The sequence below is a fragment of the Mandrillus leucophaeus genome, unplaced genomic scaffold (genome assembly GCF_000951045.1).
Source record: "Mandrillus leucophaeus isolate KB7577 unplaced genomic scaffold, Mleu.le_1.0 Scaffold950, whole genome shotgun sequence".
Taxonomy (NCBI): Eukaryota; Metazoa; Chordata; class Mammalia; order Primates; family Cercopithecidae; genus Mandrillus; species Mandrillus leucophaeus.
Window position 1 is genome coordinate 482,438 of NW_012110364.1, and position 19,751 is coordinate 502,188.

Below are 19,751 nucleotides of genomic sequence, written 5' to 3' on the forward strand. Positions count from 1 at the left end.
CTTTAAGAATACAGCATTTAAGGCTGGGCACGGTGGCTCACACCTGTAATACCAGCATTTTGGGAGGCCGAGGTGGGGAGATCACTTGTACTCACAAGTTCAAGACCAGCCTGGGCAACATGGCAAAACCCCATCTCTACAAAAACAAAAACTGGCTGGGCATGGTGGTGAGCACCTGTAGTCCCAGCTACTCGGGAGGCTGAGGTGGAAGGATGGCTTGAGTCCAGGAGGTGGAGGTTGCAGTGGGCTGAGATCATGCCGCTGCACTCCAGCCTGGGTGACAAAGCCAGATCCTGTATCAAAAAAAAAAAAAAGAATACAGCATTTAATACATATAACGTACATAAATTTAATTGAATGTTTATGTTGTTGTTAAGATTTCCAATCAACAGCATGCTAGTGAGTACTTAAACTTTTGGAGAATCAACAATTATACATGGTTTTTCGACTATGCAGGGTGCCCCAACTGCCATCTTGTTCAAGAGTCAACTGTATATGAATATATCTCTTGAGCAAGATCCAAATTAGGCAAAATCCATTGGAAACAACCCATTGTAATGAAGTCACGTGATGGAAATTTTATGCAGGTATTACAATAATGGATATGAAGACTAAGGGAAAAAATGTACATAGTGTTAAATAGAGCAGGAGATAAAATTAGGGATAATTCAAATGCATATAAAATTATTTTTAAGGTATGTACACAAAAGGACAAATAAAAAATTTAATATACTATTATTAATTATTCTAGGAAGGTAGGGTTAATGGGCGATTTTCTAATGCTTTTTTCTAAATGTTTAATGAAACTTGTATAATAAATAGAATTTGTGAAAACAAAAAACTTGATTTAGAAGTAATCAAGAATAAGGAGAACATAAATTATTTCTAGAATATCCTGATTAAAGTCAATATCATAGATTACAGAGTAATTCAGGTTAAAGCAGATATATTTTAAAAAATCAAATACATGTGTTTAATGTGTACAAGGGCTTTGTGGTAAATCAACTTGACCTAAGATATATTTCATTCTATGTAGCAGATAAGCAGTAATTTGGTAATTTTAAACATTTCAAAAAGAAACATATAATTTAGACATTTTTTAAAAAAGTGATTAAAATAGCCTTCCTACTCTCTCGTGTATGCAGTTAAATTACTTGGCAGTTTCTGTGGTACAATTCATACTGATTTTCATATATTATTAAATTTATAAAAATACCATTTGTCTTTTCTCCTTTCTCTAATATATGAAGGGAGATTTAAAATTCTGGACCAAGAAAAGTACTAAATTTTTTTAAAAGTACAAAAATTAGATTTTATCCAATATTCTTTCCCATTATATAACAATTAGATACACACTTTTTGATAATTTAACTACAATTTCTTATGCCAACCCTGTAGCATAAGAACAAGCAAAAAGGCAAAGACTTATCTCTCCTGGCAAGGATTTGAGGAGGAAGAAGATGGAAATAAACAGAATATTAAAAACAGAACAAATTATTCCAAGCACAAGAACCAAAACTATATTATTAATTAGAAATTAGTAATTCCCCAAAAAATTCATGAGTAAACAAAATGAAGCACTTAATACTATGCCTAATTAATAAAATAAGAAAAGTTAATATTAAGTCATTTACTACTTACCAGATATTATAACTAGGCTTTTTACAAATTCATATTCTAACTTAATATGTTCATTATTTGCCATAATGTGCCTTAGTACATTAAGATCATATTATAGGTACGGTTTGCACATTTACTTCTGCTATTAAGTGATAAGTTCCTTGAGACAGAATATTTTACTCACCACTTACTTCCACCCTCCTTGGCACAAGGTCCTATCAGGTGCTTGATACATGTTAAATGAATTGAATTCATTGCCAACAGGGTGACTATACAGCCTGATTTGTCCAGAACAGTTCTTGTTCTGTCACTGGTGCAGCATAATTAAAAATAATGTATTATTTCGCTTTCAAAGTGTCCTGATTTGGAAAACAAATTACCTGATAACACTAGGTGTAGACAATTAAAATTCTTTCTAAAATCATCAATATACTTTCCAAAGTGCAAACGACAATCGAGCAGGGCACTGAGCACTGGCAAATGGAGTAGCAGAGGTGAAAAGAGCAGGGGAGAGCAGAAATAGATGGTAGCATAGAATACTGAAGCATCTCACCATTTCTGTTGCTTGCTGATCTCAATAGAAAGCAAGTCCTGCATTTTGAGATTCTTCCAAAGGCTAGCTCTCCATTTAGACCAGCACTGAAGGGGCCCTAGTTTCTACTGGGGATGCAAGGATTTCAGAAAACTTATACTCCATTAAACATTACATCTATAGCTCTGTACTGGCCTCAGAAAAAAATGCAATGAGGCCAGGCACGGTGGCTCATGCCTGTAATGCCAGCACTTTGGGAGGCCAAGGTGGGCGGATCACTTGAAGTCAGGAGTCTCAGACCAGCCTGGCCAATGTGGTGAAACCACGTCTCTATTAAAATTACAAAAATTAGTTGGGCATGGTGGTGCATGCCTGCAGTCCCAGCTACTTGGGAGACTGGGGCAGGAGAATTGCTTCAACCTGGGAGGCAGAGGTTGTAGTGAACTGAGACTGTACTCCAGCCTGGGCAACAGATTGAGTGAGACTCCATTTCAAAAAAAACAAAAAAGGCAAAAAAAAAAAAAAAGAAAGCAATGACTCTGTGTACCCAGACATACCTTTGGAGACAGCATCCACTTATTTTTAATAATATAATTCCATTTATTTTTAATAATATAATTAGAACAGATTTCATGTATTATTCTTCCCATTCTATGTTAGAAAGATTTGGTAAGATGAGACTTAGAAAAAATAAGCCATGAATAAGGTTTTACTCACTTCTGAAATGGAGTATTTTATTGACATATAAATATATTTAATTAAAACACACATTTTGTTAAGGCCTGAATTGTGTTGCCTCAAAAACTCATATTTTAAAGTCTAACCCTAGTACATCAGAACATAACTGGATTTGGAGAGACAGTCTTTACAGAGTTAAAGAGTTCAAGTTAAAATGAGGTCATATGTGTGGCCCTAATCCAATATGACTGGTGTCCTTATAAGAGGAGGAGATCAGGACAACACACACAGAGCGGAGACTATGTGAAGAAAGTAAGACACCATTTATAAGCCAAAGAGAAAGAACTCAGAAGAAACCAACCCTGCTGACACCTGGATCTCAGAATTCTAGCCTGCAAAACAGTGAGAAAATAAATTCATGTTGTTTAAGTTACCCAGTCTGGGACATTTTGTTATGGTAGCCCTAGCAAGCTAATACGTATTTCTAAATATGCATCTGAAATTCAGAAGAAAAAAAAGATTAAAAAATGTAAAATATCTTTACTTCTGATTTCTTTCTTCAAACAGAAATTTATTGAAGGGTATTATCAATGCTCAACAAGAGCCTAGTGGTCTAATCACAAGCAAACAGCTAAAAATAAGTATAATGTAACTCTTGATTAGTTGACACAAAATTCAGAACATAGTACTGTATCTGTCCAAATTTCCAAGTTTTCATAACTTTTTATACTCTGTATTAATCTGTATAACTCAGCAAATCTGCATTTGCAAGTGATCAAAGAACATTATAAAATCATACATGGTAAGAAAATTGATTCAAAGGGTAAGACAGACCCAATTAGATTTTAATGTAACAGAGCACAAAATGCTCAATGATATGGTGTTAGACTCCACATTGCAACTAACCTTAAAGAAACTACCTCTTTTTGAGTTTTGGTCTAGCATCACAGAATATTTACGATTATCTGGAAAAGGCTATTAAAATATTACTCTCTTTTCCAATTACACATCACTGTGAGACTGGCCTGTCTCCTAGTATGTCAAACAAAGCATGATGTTGCAAAAGACTGAGTGCAGAAACAGATATGAGAATCTAGCTATCTTCTTTTAAGCCAATCATTACTTTACAAAATTATAAAACAAAGCTGTTCTTATTGATGTTTTTTGTTTTGAAAAATATATTTTTCATAAAACTATAGTACATATTGATGTAAACACGCAATAGGTTACTGTTATTTTTAATTGAACTAATGAGTTTTAAAACAAATTCTCAGTTTTAATTTCTAACATAGTAAATATTGGTAGCTGTAGCTCACATAAACAAAAACTCTTTTAAGTCCTTGTTACAGACTGAATTGTGTCCCACCTCAAGCCCATATGTGGAAGCCCTAACTACCAATGTGACTGTATTTGGAGATACAGCCATTAAGGAGGTAACTGGGGTCAAATGAGGTCATAAGGATGGGGCCCTAATACCATAGGACTGATGTTCTTGTTAGAAGAAGATGCACAAGAGACCTCTTGCTTTCTCTGAACATTCATAGAAAAAGGGCCATGTGAAGACACAATGAGAAGGTGGCCATCTACAGGCCAGGAAAAGTGGTCTCACCAGGGACCAATCCTGCCAGCACTTTGATCTTGGACTTCCAGAACTGTGAGAAAAATTGATGTCTGTTATTCAAGCTATTCACAGTAGTATTTTGTTGTAGCAGCACACGTAGACTAAAACAGGCCTCAGTAGTTTTTAAAAGTTTATAATGGGTCTTGAGACCAAAATTTTTGAAAACTACTGAATTAAATAGTAACCATTTGGTTGTATAAATTAAAATGTTTGTAAACAAGCATACTTTATAGTTACAACTTGGAGAAGTAGTTATAATTCTCATTATTCAAAATGCAAAGAAAAAGAGAGAAGGTCATCTTTAAAATAACCTTATTGTTATTTGGTATAAACAATTATGTATCATTTGAGAACATATTTTTTAAAAAGTGAAACAAACTATGAAAAAAAATTAATGCAGGCACTGAAGCACTTGCTTTGTATTTTCAGGAAACTAGGCTTGTTGATGTGTTTGACTAGAGCATACTAATCCTTAGAGTATTTCTTAAGTCTATAAACTTTCTAAATACAAAGTCAGACATAAAACAAAAGAACAAGATTTGCTTCATGTGAGGAAAAAAGAACCAAATAAATTACAAGATGACACAAAGAAGTTAATCAATGGATTGATAAATACACTAAGTGCAGTTTTAACCACACAAAACTTATCAACATAGGGAAATAATAAATGAATAGTAAGAAAACCTATTTCAATATATGCAAAAATAAATATTTTAGTTCTCCTAGTAACTGTGGTTGATATAGCAAAAATGGTAACAGAGTTGTGGAAGTGACCTATGAATAAAAATTTTAGTTATAAGTCTTTAAGTAATTATAAAGTTATAAAGTAATTATAAGTTATAAAAGCCTAGATGAGTACAAAAAATACATTTACCTCAATGATGAATTTCTGAATTTCATGGACACAAGCATATTGGGTTGCTTTTAATAGCAAATAAACTGCGTGCTCAAATACAATAGCTTTATGTAGAGTAGTACTATAATCTAAAAATCAAGCAAAAAGCTTAATTTCTAAGGCTCTAATCCTAGGGATAGCATTCAAAATCACATTTCAGTAAATTTCATTTCACATAACTTTATATGGAAAGAAAATACTAATTCAACTTGAGCTAACTTTTCCCTAGGTTCAATGTTTGTATGAAAAAATAATTATGCAGTCCGTTTGGAAAAGTATAATCAATCCATGGGCATGCAAGTATCAGTTTTATCTTATGAGAATTTCTCCATGTTCCAGTTACTTCATTCCTTATTACATGCTGCAAAAAGCAGTAATAATTTTTATAGCCAAATATCACTTCGTAAGATACCAGGTGGCTCTCAATATTTACCATATAAGTCATGCATGAAATTTAAACATTACAAAAAATGACTTACCAGTTGACACTCCTGAAATATGCACATTTTCAGAATGTTCTGCAAGAGCACCATTTCCTAAAATTAAACATAATGAATAAACTAATATCCAAGATAAAATTTATAAAATTTTTCAGATCCTCCCTTTAAAAGAGAAACAATTACATAGTGCTCCTTTTAATATTGAGAAGCTAAAGTTTCTTATAATAATCTTCAAAACAATCCTAGGAAGCTCAAAATCATAAGAGTAATGGGGAAAACAAACATTTTGGAAATCTCAACAATGTAGTGTTATAGATAAAGGTCAAATAGATAGATCTGATCAACACCAGAAAGAATTTTCTATCAATTAATAATCAAAAGGGAAGTCAGTACTGCTACAAGAAAAAAAGAGAACACAGCTTGTTAAAAATAGCATTCCCCTAAAAGCGTGTCCAAATCAGCCACAAGTCGGTGTAATTTCTGTCAGGGTCACACATGTTGGTACTTAAAAAAAAAAAAAAGAAAAAAGAAAAGAAAAGTCTTGCATTGTCTTCTAAATCTTCAAAAAATCTTTCAAATTTTTCTCACCAACAATTCTAACAATCTTAAGTATTGGGAATATTTACTCCCTCAAATTAATGTAAACAATGTCTTTTCAGGTATTTGTCTTAAAATTTTGTATTTTATACATCATTAGTTCTAACTCATTAGTTGGATCTGGCATCACAACAGCTCAGAAACCGAGCAGACAGAGAAAGAATTCTCCCTGGAGTCAGGTGGGGAAGGAAGCTAGTCAGAAAAAGCTTAGAAGACAAAAGCAGAATTTTCTTTCATGGTTGAGAGTGGAGAAAATAGCAAATATTATAATTAACAACTTTTTGTTTACAACTACCACACTTCTATGATTGCTTGAATATTGTATCGCACCCCCCACTCCAATGCACTAAGCTGTAGGAGAACTGAATTTGTGTTTATTTGCCTCCCCCCGTAGGCACAGTCTCTGATACAGAAGAGGCGCACAAATAGCTGATAGATGAATAAATGAGGGATGTCCTGGTGATTAAAATGAAATCATGCCCATTAAGCACTTGACATAGTGCCTGGCACATAGCATTGAACAGGTGTTGATTTTTGTAACTGTGTAAAGTATATTATTATTATTACTAAAGAAAAAATAAGAGTGATAAAACAATATTTTTGGTTCAACTACAGCTATACCGTTCAAAATGAAAACATACATTATGCTTCCCTCAATTAAGAATGAAACAGTGAAAATGATGAGATACGTGGGAGGGCCATATTAAGTATACAAATAAGTGATTATATTCATTTTAAGTACTGTGCATTGATGCAAAAAAAGGCACAATTTCTTTTTCTCATTTATTGTTAAATGCCACACATATAGAATTGAAATGACTAGAAAGACTGTACCCATTTCTTTACCACACACAATTTATAAAAACAGGCAGCAGAAACAAAACATGAAACTGATTCAATAAAATACCTAACAAGGTTTGCCAAAGGTCAGTATAAACTGCCTAAATCCTTGCCACTCACGAGTAGACTAGCAGTACTGGCCACCTTGGGAGTGTGTTAGAAATGCAGAGACTCAGGCTCATTTCAGATTATGGAATCTGAATTTATATTTTAACAAGATCCTCCTGCACACTCAGTGATCTACATGCACATTAAAGTTTGAGAAGCACTGGTAAGGTTTGGGCTTAAACCTTCTACTTCTATATTATACACAGCTACAAATCATAGCTATGTAATTTGTGATAGCAACATTTCCAATATCCGGAAGATAGCATATTATGCGCAGGAGAGTTTTAATATCAGATTTGACTTTTTTAAAAAAAGAGACAGGGTCTGACTATGTTGTCCAGGGTGGACTAGAACTCCTGGACTCAAGCAATCCTCCTACCTTAGCCTCCCGAGCAGCTGGGACTACAGGAGTGTACTATCACAGCCAGTTAAGATATATTTTAAACACGAAATTTTTCCAGTTGGGTAAACAGAGCAAAAATAGAAGGCAAAAAAGCAGCATAATGTAATATTGAAGATTGTGGATTCTGAGCTATATTGCCAGGATTCTAAAACCAGCTTCATTACTTACTTGGTGTGCAAGTTACCCAATCTCTCTGTGCCTCAATTTCATCTTTTAAAATGGAGATAATACCAACCTCATAGGGCTTAGTGAAATTCTTTATTAACAGTAAAAAAAAAAAAAAAAAATCTAAAACTATTATCAATATGCACATGAATAAACAGTCTTATAATAAAATAGTCAATAAACAAATAATTATATGTATACTAATTGGATACACATATTAAATTAAAAATGTTTCAGATGAGCAGTAAAGTATGATTTAATTTTAACTTTAAAATTATGTATGTATAGTTTATAATATGCAGATGTTAAACATGTCATATGTATGTCTATGCATTTACATAAACACTGATGAGCCTAAGGGTATATACAAACCGTGGAGGAAAACCTCTGGAACTGGAATTAGAGAGGAAGTTTGAATTGTATACTTTAGCATTGGCCAAATTTGTTACAAACAGGCACAGATTACTTTAAAAATTTTATTTATATTACAAAAAAAAGATAAACAGGTGAACAGAATATAGTTCATTCCCATCATTCTGGATAAACAGAAATGTGATAAATATCATGCCAATTATAACATATTAAAATTTCATTGAAGTATTAATGATTTTAAAAACTGGTTAACCCTTTAAAACAGAAAACATGATACTACTAATTTCCCATACATTTACTCTAGCTTAAAAACAATCCTATTTAGAAGTTAAAAAAAAAATCAATGATAACTTCTGTTAACATCAAAGTGATGTTTCTGCTTCTGAACATCACTTGACGAAGTGGGCTACTTAATTTATGTGTTCTGCCATTCTAAAAAATATTTTTACAAAGATGTCTTTTTTGTAAAAAAAAAATATTTTTTTACAAAAATACTTTTCAATCATTTCTAGGTTTACAGTAGATAGCCCAAAGAAAATTGCTTTGTTAATACAAATTATATCCTCCTTAATGCCCCTCTCCCAAACCCCAAGAATATTTCATATGTACAAATATGAACACCCGCCACCAACCTTACTATGACTACAGTGTTCAAATGCAGTCATTTCAGATATTTTTTCAGACATCACCCTTTAGAGATAGCAAATACTAAAAAAAAGTCTGATGAAACATTCCTTATTTAATTACACATTAACAGCTAATTATGCAATGAAACAGTTAAGTAGATAAACCCTAAAAAAGATTTTTCAACTACGAAAAAGTTTCATTATCACCTAAATCAGAAAATAGTTTGTTATGACAATTTTTTGGTCTCACTAAACACCAACAAGTAATCAACCATTCCCATTTATTGTTCTGTAGTTTTGACTGCAATATGAGAGAGAATCGACTAAAATAGACGCTGTTTTAGGAAAGAAACTATACAACAGTGATATGGAGTTTGAGTTCTCGAGTCAGACTCCTGTAATAAAACCCCAGCTCTACTATTTATATAGTCATGAACTTCAAATGACTTCTAAGATTCAGTTTGCTCACTTATATAATGGGGATGTTATCGTAAGAGAATGTCTAAATTTACAGTCTCTGCATCCCTGTTGCTTTATTATCTTTCTGTCTTCTTTTATATATTTCTGTCCTTTTTATTTAAGAACTAAAGTTCTTAAGAATAGCTAATAAATACACCTAAGATTTGATATGTATGTACCAGCCAAATCATAAGTGCCTTACAAGAGTTCACTCAGCTAATCCTTAAAACAACGGTTCATTTTACAAATGAGAAAACCAAAGCTTCTAGCAGTTTAGTAATTTTTTTTCCAAAGAGCTAGTAACTGGATGGATTGAACATTCAAATACATAGTCATTAAAAAGTCTGTATTCCTCACCTCTTAAAAAGAATTCAGGCTCAATACTAATTCCCACGACCTAAAAAAGTTTGTGTTCCTTGCTTTTTTTTTTAAAAGGATTCAGACACGAATATACTTCTTGCTTATATAAGAAATAGTGCTTAGCTCTCAGAATTAAAATCTACCTGCCACAGCATTCCAATTTATAAGAAAAACATTGGTTTAAAAGTTAAATGACTGGCAACTATAAGAAACGAAAATGCTCAGCTTCCTACAATTGCTTTTCTACTTCTCAGTGAGAGTAGTTATCAAACATAAACACATATATACACATACAAACCAAAAAAGCAAAGATGGTTCCTATTTTATTGTACTTAAGGAAAAAGTTCACAATCCTAATAGGGCTTGTCAAGCTCTCCACAGTCCGATTCTTCCTAACTACTTCTAAATCTTTCTCTCTTGTGACCTACTTTCCCATTCTATCTCTTCTTTCTAGTAATAATGGGTGTCTTTTAGAAAGTATCAACTGTCTCTCTTGCCTTTGGATTTTCATTAAACATTATTTCTTTAGGGAGATATCTCTTGATTCTCCCATACTAGGTTAGGTCATTCTGTTACAGGTTCCTTTAGTATCTGACACTGTCACTTTCTGAAATTTTATCACATTTGTTTTATCTGTGTAATGCCTATATTCCTTACTAGATCTTAATTTTGGGGTGGGGGGAGTATTCTGATGGGACACAGCAGGGTTTTGTTTTGCAACCCCAATGACTAGCACAAAACATAACACATAGCAGGAATACTTAAGTCCATACAAGTAAGAGGCATGCCGAGTCCCTGCTCCTGAAGAGTTGGCAATCTGTTGACAAAATAATTGAAAATATGTAAAACAGAAGCAAACAAAATATAAAACAAAATATAATTAGCAAGCTTACTATTCAAGGGGAAAGCCTACAGGCTTTTCTTCTAAAAGTAGGGATGAGGACAGGAGTGGCCACTATAGTTACTAATATCAGACAGTGCAATTAGACAAGAATTGTTAAAAAAAAAAAAAAAAAAAGTAAAACTGTGTCCATGTGCAGATTATATCTACTTGGAAAACCCAAGACAGTCAATAGAAAAATAACTATAAAGAACAGGAAAATTTAGTAAAGCAGTAGGATATAAAATAAGCATACAGAAATCCAAAGCGTTTGTAAATACAAATGACAGCCAGTTGGAAGACATGGCAGAAGACCCCATTTTCAGTTGCAACGAAAAAAGATTTAAAGAAAAAAACTCATGAACTGCTGCTGGTTATAAAAGAGGAAGTAGCAACAGATCAGCAATTTTGCTGTGAACAATTAAAAAAACAGAAAAATATGTAAAAAAAAATGCAGACACTGGACAACAGGTAGTGTAAGACTGTGATCCCTGAGAAAAGGGAAACAAATTAAGGTGAGTCCCATTACTGCCCTTTCTATCTGGAGACTTCCTGGATTCTGGCATATTGAGGGAGAACCCAAACAAAGCAGGGAGATCTTGCTAAACTGAGGAGACAGAGATGAGAGTTTAGAGGGGCTCAGGCAACAGAAACATTCAGAGTACCAGTATCAGTTTTTTAAAAGAACAACAATGAGAAACACACAAAAAAAATCAAAGAAAAACTCCAAAATTTGCATCACAGTCCTAGTCTTAGGCTGAATGTCAAGCTGCACATGGGTAAGGTAACACCTTAAGAACAGATGTCACCTATTAAGAATAGGCAAAGAATTGCTGCTGAAAGCTTAAATAAACCCTTCCATCCCACAAATCTGGAAGATGCTAAAGTTCTGACCAGCAAGAGAGAACTCCGAAGCGGAGAGACCTTGATAAATGCATGGGTATTAGTAGACCAGGAAGTCCACCCACACCTTAGGAGTAGGGCTAACTTAACCGCCAAGTAAAAGCTACTCTGTAATTATCCTAGCAAAGCTTTAAAACAAGCTTCAACTAGAACTCTCAAAAATTGCCAGTGGGAATATAAAATAGTACAACCACTTTGGAAAACAGTTCTTTCAGGATGAACATATAGATATATGACCTAACATATATATATATACCCACACCTAGGTAAGGGAAATGAAAAAAGAACTCCAAAAACATAGAGTAAAAGAAGAAACACAAAAGAATTCATTCTGTATGATTCTATTCTATAAAGTTCTAGAACAGGAAACAATAATCTCTAGTGACAGAGAAATCAGTGGTTGCCTGATCTCTCTGTGTGTTATTTTGTCAGGCTGTGTGCTGGCTTCCTCATCAGCCTGAAAGAATAACTACAGCACTTCCAGGTACCACATCCAGGGGAAGACAGAGTATTTGTATCTCATCACTTACAACCAAAAGCCTTGATATTCATTCTGTTTAGAACAGCTTAGGTCACATGCCCACCCCTGTCAAGGAAAACAAAATGGAATACGATGATAGACATAAGCCTAGAGTGAGGTGTTGAATTACATTTTCTGAAGCATTTAAGGGCATTGTTAAAAAGAGAAAAAAGATAACTGGATGGTAGGCAACCAACAAATAGCTACTATAGCATTTCCCTTTCAAATAAAATCCAATGCCTTGTCGTTGCATTCAGGATCTACATTGTATAGGCTCCAGATATACTTTTCAATTTTAAATTCCCATACTTCTTGTGCACCAAACACATTAGTCTTCTGCCCTGTTTAAAAAACAAAAACAAACACAACCACCACAACCCACAACCACAAAATTCCTCTTTTCCCTGTACCTTCACTTACCAAACTTTCAGAGAAATTTCAAGGCTCAACTAAATGTTACCTCAGCCATAAAGCTTCTGGAGATCAACCCAACCAGAAGTAATTCTTTAAAACTCCTATGGTCAACATTTTGCATCCTTTAATGAATGAATGGATTCAGGCATTGACTATCAATAACTGTTAACATCAGAAAAAAAGGACAATGAGACATCACACATCATGGGCCTCCTAATGGAAGAACACAAAGGAGGAGAAACCTAAACTTGATGAAATCTCTATCTAAAGCAGCAGTGACTAACAGAACTTCCCACATGATGGAACTGTTCTATCAAGGCACTGCCCAATATGGTAGCCACTAGCCACATGTAGCTATTAATCATTTAAAATGAGCTTTGTACTTTAGCAACTAAATTTTTTATTTTATTTAATTTTAATTAATTTAACCTTAAATTTAAAATAGTTAACGTGGCTGACGGCTACTGTATTAGGCTTTATAGCTCTAAATCCATTTACCAGTTTACTGAAAAAGCAAACAACAGAGGACCATTTTAAATCACATTACAGAGGAACACTCAACAAACTCCAGAATGAAAAACTCTAAATTGTTTCAACAAATATATATATTTTTAAAGTTGTGAAGGAAGTCCACAGATTGAAAGAAGCTTAAAGGAAGTATTGAATAATTACAAACTGTGGACCTCATTTACATTCTGCTTCATAAACAATCAGGACATTAATGAGACAACTGTAAACACAAACCAGTTTGGTTTTATAAAACCAAGGAAAAATTAACAATCGTTCCTAAGATAATGGCATGGCACTTAAACTGATTTAAAAAGAAAGCATACTTGTTCTTTTAGAGATGCATTCTAAAATATTAGTGGATGAAACGAGGTCTGGTATTTCTTCAAAATACGCAGAAGAATTTAATAGCCTAGCAAGGAGGCAGATTGGCTCTGGGTTAGTAACTGCTGTTAGGGCCTAGGTTTTGGGTACACAGGGGTTCATTATCCTGTCCTATCTATTTTCACAAATATTTGAAATTATCCATAAGAAATTTTTTAAACAAAAAAATAAAACCCTCTGATAGCATATTATACAACACACAAAATATTCTGGATTTGAGATTTGTACAAATGACTTATGAATCTTAAAACATGTAGGTGAATTAAGATCAGGGTTAATATCATAAGCATTGTTTTATTCCCCTTCAGTATCTTAATCTAGTATAACATATGCAAATTATGCAAAATAAGTATTTCCAATAATTATAGTTTTAACTTTCTTATTTAGTTTTATGGTAAGACAGCATTGTAAGGAAACTTATAGATAATTCATGTCAAATTATGTGAGAAGATAAAGAAAATGAGGGAGGAGGGCTCAAAACCCAGGTCCCAGAATCCTCAAATCTGGTATGTTGTAGCCTGATCATCACTTTTTATTTGTGAAGATATATATGCAGAAAACAAAGCCAGGCAAATACATATTTCTTTTTTACTACCTGTATGGCCAAACTCCAAGATAGTTTGCCAAAAAGGCAGGCTTGATAGTGGAGGCCTCATTTTCCCGGTGTTACATGTCGGCAGGCCTAAAATCTAGAATCAAAGTGTGCAGAGTGGCCGCTTTCTCATTGATTGAGAACATTTTCAGTGAATTTTGGCCCTCTGCTAAATAAGGTAAGGGTGGGGGCTCTATCCAAGAAGGCTGGTGTCCTCTTATAAGAAGAAGAGATACCAGAGATCTCTGTCCACACATGCTATGTGAGGACACAGTAAGAGAAGAGGCCATGTGAGGACACAGTAAGGAGGACACCACATGCCAGGAAAAGAGGCCACATCAGAAACCAGCCCTGACAACACCTAAATCTCGAACTTCTAGCCTCCAGAACTAAGAGAAAACAAATTTCTGTTGTTTAAGCCACCCAGTCTGTGGTATTCTGTTATGGTAGCCCAAACAGACTCACACACCTACCTTCCCCATGTAGGTCTAGATGAAGATTTTTGTGAATCCCTTTTAAGTGTATGACAAATTCAGTACATTCTTCTAAGGATAGGCTCCATAATGTCTAACAAATACCTACAATGAGATGTTTAATTTTGTAAAAAAGGTTAAGAAATCCCTGAGAAAAAACATATTTTCCTGATTGATTTAATTACTGGTATCCTAAAAGTATTATTTCTGTAACTTTTTAATTGGGCCATCCATTATGTATTTATATGAACTAGCCTTGAACATATTTTCCACTTAAAACAATAGTAATAATTATTTATAACATTACTTTTAATGAAAATATACATTATAATTTTTAAACCCCATTTTTTTGTTGTTGTTGTTGAGATGGAGTCTTCCTCTGTCACTAGGCTGGAGTGCTATGGCGTGATCTCAGCTCACTGCAACCTCCAACTCCCTGGTTAAATAAAGCAATTCTCCTGCCTCAGCCTCCTGATAGCTGGGATTACAGGCACGTGCCACCATGCCCAGCTAATTTTTGTATTTTTAGTAGAGACGGGGTTTCACCATGTTTGCCAGGATGGTCTCGATCTCCTGACCTCACGATCCGCCCACCTCGGCCTCCCAAAGTCCTGGATTATAGGCGTGAGTCACCGCGCCCGGCCAAACCATATTCTTAATGGACCTTTGGGAGTTCAGTGTTTTCATATGTTTAGACTTCCTGTAGTATTATGTTGGTAAGATTTTATGTTTGAAATGTCTTGGAAATAAGCATATAATGACAACGAACTACTATGTTGTTTAAAGTACAAATACTAAACAAACACAAGCTCCTAGTATTCAAAGAATGAATCAGGTCCCTTAAAGAACATGCAGAGATCTTATACATCCTACTGCTGAGCACCTCAGTGAGTGTTCATACAGATGAAAATCATCTTCTCTATTCTAAAATTAGCTTGAGCTACTGATAAAAGAGCTCACAACATAAACTGAAAAAGGAATTTTAGGACTACTAAGTTCAAAGGTTCCTACCTATGACTGTGGTTCACAAGAATGAATGAGTTTGAAAGAATTCAGAACTCCAGGAAAAAAAATTACACACCTATATTTCTTACAGTAACAGCTTTATTGAAAGATATTTTATATCACAAACTTCATTTTTCAAGTGCATAATGGGTGGTTTTTAGTACATTCAGGAAGTTGTACAACCATCACCACCACCATCTAATGCCTGAACATCTTCATCACCCCCTCAAAAAACCTTGTACCTATCAGCAGTTATTCCCCCTTTTCTCATCCCTACATCCCCTAGCAACAGGTAATCTAGTTTTTCTGTCTGTATGGATTTGCCTATTCTGGTCATTTCAAATAAACGGAATCATACAATACGTGGTCTTTTGTGTCTGGCTTCTTTTACCTAGCCTTATATTTTCATGATTCATCCTTGTACCATGACTCAGTACTTCGTTTCTGTGGCTGAATAATATTACATTATCTGGATATATCACATTTTATTTACATATTCACTAGGTGACACACATTTAGGCAGTTTCTACTTTTTGTGAATAGCATTGCTATGAATATTTGTATACAAGTTTTTATATAGACGTATGTTTTCAATTCTCTTTAGTATATAGAGAGAGTGGAACTGGTGGGTCATATGGTATCCCTATGTTTTCCTTTCTGAGGAACTGCCAAACTATATTCCAAATGGCAATGCCATTTTACATTCCCATCAGCAACATGTAAGGGTCCATTTCTCCACATCCTTGACAACATTTATTATTGTCCATCTTTTTCAATTTAGCTATCCTATGGGTATGAAGTGATATATCATTATGGTTTTGATCTGCACGTCCCTAATGAGTAATAATGTGGCTCTTTTCATGTGTTTATTGGCCATTTATGCTGTTCTTTGGAGAAATGTCCATTCAAATCCTTTGCCCATTTCTTAAATGGCTGGATTGTCTTTCTGTTATTGCTGAGTTGTAAGAGTTCTTTAGACATTGTAGATATTGATCCCTTGGTTAGATACACAATTTGCAAATATTTTCTCCCATTCTATAAGCTGACTTTTCACTTTCTTGAGTGTCCTTTGAAGCACAAGTGTTTTTAATTTTCAGAACAGCCTAATTTACCTATTTCTTCTTTTGATGCTTGTGCTTTGGTCACAGTTCGTAATTATACAGTTGACCCTTGAACAACACAGGGGTTGGGGGTGCTAACCCTTCTGCATAGTTAAACATCTGCATATAACTTTTGATTCCCCCAAAACATAACTTCTAGAAGCCTATTGCTGACTGGAGGCCTTAACAATAACATAAACAGTTGATTAACACGTATTTTCTAAGTTACATGTACTACAGACTTTATTGTATTATTCTTACAATAAAGTTAGCTAGAGAAAAGAACATGTCATTAAGAAAATCACAAGGAATAGAAAATGTATTTACGGTTCGTTAAGTGGAAGTGAATTACTGTTTTCATGGTGAGTAGGCAGAGGAGGAGGAGGAAGTGGTAGAGAAGGAGTTAGTCTTGCAATCTCAAGAGTGGCAGACGTAGAACGAAGTTAGGAGAAGTTTGTGAAAGATACATATATGCGTGTGTTTACAGAATACACATAAATATATATATACACACACACACACACACACGTATACCTAAAGAAGCATGCACAAAGACAATGAGTGCTGTTACTCAGGTATTTTATTCTCATTTAAGGAACTTTTATATACTTAAGTACAGGCACACCTCTTTTTACTGCACTTTGCTTTATGATACTCTGCAGATACAGTGTTGTTTTTCTGTTGTTTTGTTTACCAAATTGGAGGTTTGTGGCATCCCTACACGGACCAAGTCTATCAGTACCATTTTTCCAAGATAAAGAGGTCTAACTCTCCTGTTATAGGCTAATGCAGCTTGTGACTTTAAGTTGAAGCTAATGATTATTTACCATTCCAAAAATCCCAGGGCCCTTAGGAATTAAGCTAAATCTACTCTGCTTATACAAAGCCTGGGTGACAGCACATCTGTTTATGGCATTGTTTATTGAATATTTTAAGCCCACTCTTGAGACCACCCTCTGAGAAAAAAAAGATTCCTTTCAAAATATTACTGCTCGTTGACAATTCACCTGGTCACCCAATAGTGCTGACGGAGATGTATAAGGAAATCCACATATTTCCATGCCTGCTAACACAACATCCACTCTGCTGCCCATGAATCAGGAGTAATTTCGACTTTCAAGCCTATTATTTAGGAAACACATTTTGTAAGGCTATGGTTGCCACAGCAAGTCATTTGATGGATCCAGGCAAAGTAAATTGAAACCTCTGGAAAGGACTCACCATTCTAGATGTCATTAAGAACATTCATGATTCATTGGAGGTCAATGAACTGTGACCTAACAGGAGCTTGGATGAAGTTGATTCCAACCCTCATGTATGACCTTTGAGGTGTTTCAAGGCTTCAGTGGAGGAAGAAACTGCAGAGTGGTGGAAATCGCAACAGAACTAGAATTAGAAGTAGAGCCTGAATATGTGACTGAATTGCTGCAGTCTCATGAGAAAACTTTAATGGACGAGGAGTTGCTTTTTAGGGATCAGCAAAGAAAGTGGTTTCTTCAGATGGAATCTATTCCTAGGGAAGAGGCTGTGAACACTGTTGAAATGACAACAAAAGATTTACAATATTACATAAACTTAGTTGATAAAGCAACAGCAGGGTTTGAAAAGACTGACCCCTATTTTGAAAGACATTCTACTGTGGGCAAAAGGCTATCAAACAACATCACATGCTACAGAGAAAGCTTTCATGAAGGGAAGAGTTCACTGATGTGACAAACTTTATTGTTGTCTTATTTTAAGAAATTGCTACAGCTACTGCAACCTTCAACAACCACTACCCTGACAGTCAGCAGCCATCAACACTGAGGCAAGACCTTTCACCAGGAGAGGAATTATAACTTGCTAAAGGTTCAGATGATCATTAGCATTCTGAAGCAATAAAATATTTTTAAATTAAGGTATACATTTTTTTAGATATGTCATTTCATACTTAATAGACTATAGTATAAACATAACTTTTACATGCACTGGGAAACCAAAAAATTCACGTGACTCATTTTATTGTGACATTCACTTTATTGTGGAGGTCTGGAACCAAACCATATCTCTGAGGTATGCCTGTATATTACTTTTGCTTCTAATTTTTCTTCTTGGTTTATTAAGCTTTATAGCTTATCACTAAACAGTGGGTAATTAGCTTGTAGATTACATTATAACATTTCTGCAAAGTAACTAAGTGGCCTGCTTTACTCATATTATGTATCAAGCACAGTACCCAAATTGATAAATCCAGTACACGGTTTGCACAGTATAGAAGAGTATACTGAACCAATAAAGGTAGTTTTTTCTTTCTTTCTTGTTTCCCAGCGGGCAAAATCTTTCACACTGTGGGGCTTGTGACTGAGGCTCAGAGGGGACAGTAAGAGACTAGTGATAAAAATGTTAGAAACCTTTGGTATCAACTCTACTTTATTAACAGTTGATGTAACTGGAGTACACAGAAAAGGGAAAGGCAGTTAGTTATCTTTATAAAATCAGCTTTGTTGAGGTATAATTTATATGCAAAAAATCCATCGACTTCAAGGGTTTGATAAGTACTAACAAATATGTCCAGTCAAGCAACCAACACTACAATCAAGACACAGACCATTTCCATCACCCAAAATAGCTCTCTGATGCTCCCTTGTAATCAATCCCGTTCCCACACCTTTAAAGCTGGACAACCACTAATCACAGTCAACATTTAATAAGCATTACATATTGTATGAATTCATGATGTATTATTAAATCTTCCTCCTAAAGTTGTAAGAATAGATTCCATCGTCCCCACAATTCTATAGCTAGTAAGTTGTAGAGACAGACTGAAATCCAGATTTACTCAATTCCAACATTAAAAATTGAGAGTCTTCACCTAAAAATACTGAATTTCTGGGCTTCCTTTGAAAAAAATTTAGTATCTGTGTATATCTATTTCTGCATACATACCTACTGAGCTGGATCTGTGGCTGACCTCTTTTAGAAGAAGCATGCCATTTTTAGGTGTCTAGTGCCCACTACCTTCCCCTGTCATTCTGAGACCGATACCAGGCCCTCTTCATTCACTTGTGTTACCTTCCTGGTCTTTGTCAGCACTTGAACTTGTGACCCCTAGTGTTATTTTGTGAGATCAATTATTAAAAATTAAAAATCAGAAAGTACACAAAACAGCCAAGTTACACATGTAGAAAAATATGTGGCAGATATATATGTGTTATATATAATTATGTATTACATTATATATAATGTATTTATATTATAACAATTTATAATTATTTATT

The 19,751-nt window shown here is 34.5% G+C and overlaps 1 protein-coding gene across 2 annotated transcripts in view; it reads right to left on the reverse strand.

Annotated features, from left to right (window-relative positions):
- Positions 1-19,751, reverse strand: part of LRP12 (low density lipoprotein receptor-related protein 12) — a 92,618-nt gene that overhangs the window by 35,112 nt on the left and 37,755 nt on the right. Inside the window, exon 2 of one of the 2 annotated variants that reach the window (XM_011970541.1) lies at positions 5,826-5,882. The exons of the other annotated variant lie outside the window; for it this stretch is intronic. Coding sequence (XP_011825931.1) covers positions 5,826-5,882 — 57 coding nt within the window. The remainder of the gene's footprint in view (positions 1-5,825; positions 5,883-19,751) is intronic. 2 annotated transcript variants of the gene reach the window in all.